The 9,129-nt window shown below is 42.9% G+C and overlaps 1 protein-coding gene across 1 annotated transcript; it reads right to left on the reverse strand.

Moving 5' to 3' along the window:
• Window positions 1-7,031, reverse strand: rnf223 (ring finger protein 223; the record flags this gene model as incomplete). The annotated part of the gene is made up of 2 exons (XM_084333441.1): window positions 6,915-7,031; window positions 1-817 (listed from the first exon to the last, which is right to left on the reverse strand). The coding sequence occupies exon 2, from the start codon at window positions 712-714 to the stop codon at window positions 1-3; it is 714 nt and encodes a 237-aa protein (XP_084189567.1). The 5' UTR covers window positions 715-817; window positions 6,915-7,031.
• Between the last annotated feature and the right edge of the window lie 2,098 nt (window positions 7,032-9,129).

Consider the following 9,129-nt stretch of genomic DNA (forward strand, 5'->3'; position numbering starts at 1 on the left):
CTAGTTTGGGAAGTGGGCGCCGTGGGTGATGAACGGGGCCATGGTGGTATTGCCCGGGTCAGTGGTTCCCGGGTTACGGGTCACACAGCGCATGTTGCCTGTGGTGACGATACACTGCAGGGGCCAGAGCACGATCACCACCATGAGCACCATGAGGATGATGAAGAGCAGCAGCCTCTTCCAGTCCGTCAGCCGGTCTAGGATGCCCACGGTGCGGGGCCTGGTCTGAGCCGGGGCCTCGCCCGACTTGCTGGCCCCGATGTCGATGCAGATGCAGAGGGCCGAGGGGCCCCCGGTGGGCCCTGACTCGCCGTCGTAGTTGGGGCTCTTGTAGCACAGCTTCTCTCCCTCCAGCCAGACGGGCTCCTCCTGCTGCTGGTGGCTGGGCAGCGTGCAGAGGACCTCTCGGCTGGTGGCCAGGGCTGGGGGGCCCTCGTCGGGCAGCGTGGTGGGGTGGCGGCAGAAGGGACACGAGAGCCTGCCACTCCCCGCCCCGTCCTGGTCGGCCAGCGAGACGGCCATGAGGCGGGACAGGCACTCCAGGCAGAAGGTGTGGGTGCACTCCAGCAGCTTGGGCGTCTTGAATACGTTATCATAGGTGTTGTAGCAGATGGAGCATTCTGGCTGCACGCTGACAGACACTGTCTTCTCCAGCTTACCGGACGTCTCCTGGCGGGGCGCCAGGGTGTGCCACACGTGAGGGGTATGTTCCATCTTCAGTGGCTGATAGGACTCTCCTCTCGTCTCTGCGTGTCACCTCCTCCTATTGACTGGCCCCTCTTTTCCCTTCTCTCTTTGTCCTGGTAGTGTGGATAATCTAAAAACACAACAAATTTAAATAGAGATTTGTTAGAGAGTCAAGAGTATTTCAGATGGTATCTGGCCATTTTATATCATGAAAACCATGGAAACAAATGGCTTTTAACTTTAAGTCATGCATGGACATAATCCCCACAAGTTAACAGGATTTCAGTTCATCAGCACGCATTTTCATTCATCCTAATTCACATTCCACTCTTGCTGTTGTAGTATACTGAACTTTGCCAAAACAAATTGTATCGTCACGCAGAGCACACACAATCACAAAGTTAACAGGATTTCCTTCTCTCAGTGAGTCATTCATCCAGGGAGTTCATTGCAAAACGGGTCACAAATGTTTGAGCTTCCTGCCAGTATTCTACCGGTGAATTCTGACTCAAATTAGTCAGGCAAACCACAAAGCAGCAAACCACATGAACTTTGGTTAAATGGTATACATTACACAGTGGCAAGGAAATAGTATGTTAGTCTTGTTTGTTTGTTTTAAATAAGGATATTCACCCTGCAAGTCCTAAGAGAGATAGAATATAAAATGAACATAATGGTTGACTCTGTCCAGAGGGCTCCCCATGCTTGATGCTCATAATGGGTTGTTACATCACCACTAATTTGCCGGGCTATTTTTCCTCATTAAGTTCAATGGGGAAATTAGCCTGGCAAATTAGCAGTGATGAATGAACCATTACAAAGCATGAAGCATGGCAACTGTGGGTTAATGCAAATGAGCTTCTTCGCTTGCTTATGACCTCAATATCAAGTCGATCATTTAGTAAATCTGGTCTTAATAACATTCTACCAATTTGGGTTCACATCCTTTGACATCTGTGGTATGATAGGTTTTGATGATTTATTTGTCAGTTGATCATTTTAAAGTAGTCCAGCAGGGCTCTGAATGAACACTATAGTCTTGCCACTAACCAAGTACTGAGAGATTGTGGTTGTGAGGTCAACCAGTCACTTTGGCAGGTAACCAGCCTAGGTGTGTTTGGTCAGTCTATTATTGGCTGCGTGACCAAAAGTTCATGTTGCGTCCTGTCCATCAAGCCCGTCTGATATTATGACTGATGGAAGGATATTCTTACCATTATTATTATTATTAAAACGGACGACAACAAATCGGGGGTTCACGTGAAATAAAGGTCTGTCTAAAGGCTTATTGTTGTTACCCCAAGCGTAGTTCTTCTTTGACACAAAGAGCTACTGCATCACCTAGCTCGCTCCTCGACAGTGCTGATAGACTTGCATTGACATTGGTTTTCGGCCTGCGGGTACACACCACGTCCTCGGCCAGCCCGGTCTTAGCACACCCCTCTTGCATCACCGGTGAGCTATGCGGGCCTATCTGGGTCGGACGCGGTAGCGACGACAAACATAGGCCGCCTTTGTTAAGGCTACTTTTATTGGACGTCAGCGCCGGTGCCCTTCAGATAGCTCTGACGACGGGAGACTCTGAGACGTCAGACCAGACAGCGTTGTTGTGATCCTGACAGCCGAGTCACGAATCCTCAACTTTTATAACCACCACTAAACCATCAAATTCATTAGCCACTTTTTACGACTAGCATCTGTAAGGCCGTCAACCAACTGACCTATATTAGGTCAAATAGCCCTGCTTGTTATTGTACTTGTTGTATCATTTGTTTTGGTCTGATGTGTGAGTTGGGAGTTGAGTGGGGTTGAGGATGGGTTGTTAGTGTTACTGCTGGCCACACAATTTATCTTCTTTTTATAATCTTTGAAGCTGAAAATTGGTACCATATGTTATGTTATGTTTACGTTTATCGTCAATAAAGAATTTCAATCAATCAATTAACATGTAAGATTATCATATTACATGGTTGGTGACTAATAATTTTCTACAGCCAAAAGGCCAAATTTATATAATATACACACATCATTTGACCTTTTATCACCTGTAGTGGGCTATAGTTTTGTTTTGTTTTCTTTCATTATTATTATTATTATTATTATTATTATTATTATTATTATTATTATTATTATTATTATTGTATTTTCTGACAGTAATAAAAAGTCTGGTGTAAGGAGATTTGTTAGCTATAACAATATCCATACAGTACATACTATCTCATATATATACTGTAGCCTATTCCTACTTTTCCCCCCTTCCTATTCCTCAGTTCCTCTTTTAAGATCAGTGGTCTATGGCGTTTAAGGGCATGTGTGTGTCTGTGTGCATGCAGTGTGTGTGTATGAGGTACTGTATGTAGGTGGTGAGTGGGGTGGTCAAGTCGCAGGTGTTCCCCTCGGTGAACCTTGGGGGCCAACTCAGTCTCTCTCTATCTCCAGCCTCGGCTCCCAGACACACAATGTCACTGCTTGTTCTCTCCCTCATCACTCCATCTACCCTTGGCATTCCTGCACTGCCATGCAGCCCTCCCACCACCACCCCTCTCTCTCTGCACTGTTATTGTCATACCAATATAATTTAGTTGGCTAGTAGCAGGTTCATTGCACACGCAGGGAGCAATTAAGTATTCGTTTGCTTAGTGCCCCCCCCCCCCCCCCCCTCTATCTCAGACTAGTTTCTGGGCTGGAGTGTTCTTATCACGCTATCATCATGAGACCATAGAGAACAAGCACAAGGTTGTACAGTCAGGAAGCAGTTCTCTAAGGCCACAGGCTATGTTAGTTAGTGTTCGCTTCACTATTGCTTCACTATTGAGTATACACACACACACATAACAACTGGCGGAGCATTGGAGCGCAGCATAATCTCATATTGTCAAAGGTCAATGAGGTGAACGGAGGAAAATAGCTCTAGGCTATCCTTGGCTGTTCTGACCTCCACTACCCTATCCTGCAACAGGTCAACTACTGATAGGACCCACTGTTGACATAAGCACTGCTGCTATTCAGGATTACTGGAAAAACTGGACCTTGTGAGATCTTACGATTGATCACTAACAACCGTCAATACATAGAAGTCTAGAAGCGCTGTTGAAAGGGGGGCGCTATGTATCCCATGGCTACTTCATTTCATGAGGAAGCATTCCCCTGTAGGAGTCAATGAGCCTTAATGTATAAATATTAACATCCGTAATGTAAATCAGCTAGCCAGTTGACAAACAGGTCGTTTGCTACAATTCAGTTAATTTTAGTGGCTCAAACACATCCACAGCAACTGTGGGGGACTGTATTAAGTATGGTGGCGGCCGCACTTGTGTTTTAAACCATCAAAATGTCCATCTATCCCACAATGCAAAGCGTAGCGTCCTCTTTGGCTGTAAGCAAGCGTTTGTTCTAACATTTAACCAAACATTAGAGCTGCTATCTCAGCTACCAAATGTTACGGCTTACAATTTAGTGTTTAGCTGGCATTAGCTGAAACATATATCAGCTCTAATGTTGTGATAGAAAATGTTAGCACTAGCTATCAACTAAAGACGATGTGTTAAATGAATACTTTGCATTGTGGGGTAGATTATGAGTGTGACATCATTAATTGGGGCAGCCAGCCATACTTAATGAGGTCCCCCATTGATTTATCACCGGCTAGCAAATTACTATAATAATATGAAGAGGATGGTTCACAGCACAAATGTATATACTCTCTTTTCTGGACTCTTTTTGTATCACAAACAGTACTGTATTTGCAAATCTGGTATGTCATAAATGTATAGATGTAGCAGTACTGTCTATCTGTATGTCATGTATGTCATATATGTACTGATGAATTGAAAATGGGGGACCCTGATGTAAACAAGATGAAAGTCTTTCTCTGGTCTCTGCATCCCCTTAACAATTGTGTGTATTGAGCTGTACTGTATTGTACCCATTCTGCAATCTGTTAATAAAGTTTTCAATCAATCAATCAGCTCCCAGTTGTAACAGGGAAGCCATTTTCTATGATGACACTGACCATGTCTTCTTAGAATTCTAGGCACAGGTTAGCCAATATCTCCCATATCAACCAAACACATTGGTCCCACAAATTTGTTTATATTCTAAAGCTACTTGACATCTCTTTTCAACAGTGCTTCTAGGAAGAAGTTCCTGTTTCAAAGGTTTCGTTATTGTGTTGTAGTTGATACTTAGGCTACTGTTACAACAGACATTCCCACTCAGTCCTAGAGGGGAATCAAAGTACGCCCGTAGCTTGGGGTCACCTCTACGGCACGCCTTGAAGTCCAACCCTCGCTTCTGTAGCTCTCTGCACAGTTATCACATGTTGATAAGAGCTGTTCTCACAACTGCATTGACCACAACTGTAAACGTTTAGCTTCTGCTTCAGCTTAGCTATCAACCAACTTGGAGATGAAGCATTCCAAAGAGTAGGCTACTTTTGAACTCACTCTTATTTACATTCATGAATATGTGGCTTTTCACATCTGGTTTAAAATAGATTCATTTGTTGTGGCGTAAACATGGCAGAAGCCAGCTTCAAATGTAGCTTCCAAGGATCGCTATTCTGATGTGGCACCAAAGCTAAACTGTAAAGTAGCTAAACACAGCCAGATGCGAAGGGATTTGACACAATTTATGCTGGAGTTAAAGGGGCACATCACCAAAGAAAAAAACAATGCTGCTTTATTTAGCATATAATCTCATACATCCAAAAACAGTTTTGCACAGATTAATTTAGTTAGTTAGTAAATTAGTTTGAATATGTGTTGTATCAATTACAGCCCCATAAAATAAATGATGTTGTGAAAAAATAGCAATACATTGTCTTATTGTCTATTATTTGATGGAGCAGTAATTAACCGACCACAAGGATCCAACATCTCTGATGACATCACTGGTGGCCATATTCAAACTAATTTATTCTCAATAATTGTCAACTAAATGAATGTGTGCAAACCTGTTTAGAGGTTTTGTTTTTGGCGAAGTGACCCTTTAAGTGTAAATAAGGTCGACTAGTACTATCCTAGCCTAGGAGGTTTGGAGGCAATATTTACTGACCACAAGTAGTAGACATGGGGACAGTGGGACAGGGTATTTTGCCCTGATCAGTATACAGCACTCGTACAGTAGACCTTCACTATCTATATGACCACCCCAGTGCTATCAGTTGCAATGTTTTCACCTGCACCAACTGTCCGACTGACCTATTTTTTCTGTATGTCTCTCACGAGACCTGTGTGATCTGTATCATTTGCATATTCACATTATTCAAAGTGGAGAATTTTGTTTTTCTCCATGTGTTGTGTGACTAGTGGTGGGGGGGGTCATTGTCTTCTTTTGCAAGTGATTCTTGTGGTCTGTGTGTGTGTGTGTTAACTGGCTGTATGTTCAGCTCAAGTCTTGAGCACATTGCTGTTCTACCAGTTCTGGATTTGAAAAGTAAATGTAACTGGATCCTCAGCCATTCAAAGATGAGACAATGTCAGCCATATTGTGAGTCGCTCACAATAGTGGATAGTGGATACAATGAGGAAAACAATCAAAGGCATTTTCTGACAGCTGTTTCAGTGACCCAATACCAGTTTGGTTCCATGATTACACACACAACCGTTTCACAACTGATATTAAAGGGTAAGGTTGTATTAAAAATATATATATTAAAACAAATCTTGTACTAGTTTCAGTTATGTATGGGGCGTGAGAAGTGGGTGGGGGGTTAGATGGTTGCTACGCATTGCTACAGACGCTGGGGTTGCCATCTTGATAGGGGTCGATCAATTTGACAGAAATTTGCATTGAGAAATCATTAAAACTGCCTAAATGTAAAAGGCTGGAGTTTCTCTCATGATGGTTGTGACATTTTCTGTGGCAGCTTTTCGTACAACAATACTTCGAGACTTATAGTCAACAGGTTCTGAACGTTAGTTATAGTTGTGCATGACTGAGGATGGTCAGTTCATTAGTGCTTCTGGTGTGAAAATTAACTATAAAAGATAGTACTTTCTGGCATTAGGTTTAAAACACTAAACTAAACTGCAGTGAAATTGGTTGCGAGAGTGGGTTTAGCCAGGCCACAGTGAAAACACAGCCAATATGGAAATCAGATAGTTTTCCGTTATCTGTATTACTGACAGTGTTTTATTACATGAGTGGGAAGTTGAACCCTAATCTACTTTAAACACACATATGGCAAGCATTTAGAATCCATATTGGGGCAAAGTAAAGTTTACCTGATAAAGGTGTCAGATGATCCCCTGCTCCTTTGTCTCTCTCTCTCTCTCTGGACCGGGGAGTCTCTTGTTCAGCTTTGAAGTTACAAATGCATTTATCTTTTTATGGGAAGTTGGTTGAAGTTCCAGAAGACAGTAACGTTTCAGTTGAGCGTGTCCTGGTCTGGGTCTCTCTTCCCTCCTTGGTTCCGGGGAGAGTCGTGGCTCGTGACAACGCCTGTTGAGCAACAGGTGTGTGTGTGTGTGTGTGTGTGTGTGTGCGCGCTCTGTGCCTCCAGAGTGGTAGTGTTCCTGTTGTTACCGTAGCCTCAGGTCCTCCTCCCTAGCAGTCCGTAGGCCAGTATCACCTGGCTCTGGTTGGTCCACTCCCTTTTCAGCACTCTATGCAAATGACCCTGACAGGGGATGGGGGCCTTGAGGGGGTGTCTGGAGAGGGGGGGGGGGCAAAGGAGCCTCACAGCTTCAAGGAGGAGAGGAATACACATTCTTGTCCTTTATGATCCCCTCCCTCTCTTTCTTCCTGAAGTATATCTCTTTCCCTCCCACACACCTTCTTTCTCTCTCTGTTCACTTACTCCTCCTTCACAAAAACCGTTGACTCTCACCTGAACCAACTCTCATTTGTCTATTTTGAACACAATGTAACATAACATGTCTGTGTCCTTGTGTTTAAAAGCCCAACAAATGGTATATTCTCTTGATACAAAGACGAACACTAGACTGGATACATATGTTTATATAGTTTTTGTAAAAGGTTAATTTACGGTGGTCAAGTTGATAAAATGATGGAGTAAAAGAGACCTTTATTCAGATTTTTTTACAACGGGTTCCAGAAAGTTCCAGAGGAGCTTCTTCTCCACCAACTGATCGAACGTATATAATACCCTATCCCAAATATACCCTATCAGGATTGGGGCTTTAACTGAGCAAAAACATTATATAAATCGGTTCGGTAAAACGTTCACTAGAACAGAAAACTCAATTGATTGATTGATTGAAAACTTTATTAACAGATTGCAGAATGGGTACAGTACAGTACAGCTCAATACACACGATTGTTAAAGGGGAACTATTTTACTATTTCTTTCACTATTTGGGCACTTTTACACAATTCCTGTGAGTCTATGGAACACCTCTGTAATATATATATATTTTTTTTTATTCATTGTTTTGTATTTCTAATCAAGTCCTCAAAAACAGCATTTTTCTACCTCAAGATCTCGAGCTGTTTTGAGCCTGGGCTGCAGGGCGGCACCTAAACCACTGTGCACCGTCGTGTTCGCCTGAACATTAACATGCAGCGGTGTCTTTCTGACATCACATATAGGCACATTTTCAAACGACTCAGTTCAGTGAGGGTGAATATTGTGAGAGGAGAATTGGAAGAATGCACCAATATGAGAATTTTGAGACATAGATCATATTAATATAAGTTCACATAGCTAGGAAACAATGCTAAACACTCAAAAAGGCCATTTATAAGATAGTTCCCCTTTAAGGGGATGGGGGGGGGGACTGTACATTGGAGGGGGTTGGGTTAGGACATTTACAGGGGCCAGTTTCGAATTGCAGTCTCCCGTAGATGTTCAACATTGCATTCTAACTCAAATTCTACTGAGAGTGAGTGCCACGGTATAACAGTTGAAATACAATAACAGCCATGGAACTTCTGAACAAAACAGGCTATACAAAAACTACACATTGTATCAACCAATATGCCAGCACTTGTACAAGGCATAGCATATTATAACAGATTATATTTCCATTCAGTCAACGATAAGATAAGGTAACAGGTGTTATCAGGCCCTATCTTCCCACCCTATGAATGGCCCTTTCTCACACTTCCTTATTGACAGATACAGTGCATGGCCGTTGTCATCCCTCTCAGTGAATTGGTGTGTGGCCAAGGTGTGAACCAATTGTAAATGCCTCCTTTGTCCTGTGTTTTGATTTTGAAAATACCAATTCCAGGTACAGCCCACTCATTGCCATGACAAGCAAAGGTGGTGATAATGGACCTGGCAATGGAGGTATGTTGCTATGATGGTGGTGCCCTCTGTGATCTTAAAGGGGATAGCCAAAAAAAACTATTTATTTTGCACCTCACACACATCCCAAAGCTCTAAATGTTTTTTCACACATTCATTTAGTTTGACAGGTATTGAGAGTAAATTAGTTTGAATATGGCCACTAGTGGTGTCATCAGGGACATTGG

This window comes from Notolepis coatsorum, assembly GCF_963971535.1.
Source record: "Notolepis coatsorum genome assembly, chromosome: 17".
Classification (NCBI taxonomy): domain Eukaryota; kingdom Metazoa; phylum Chordata; class Actinopteri; order Aulopiformes; family Paralepididae; genus Notolepis; species Notolepis coatsorum.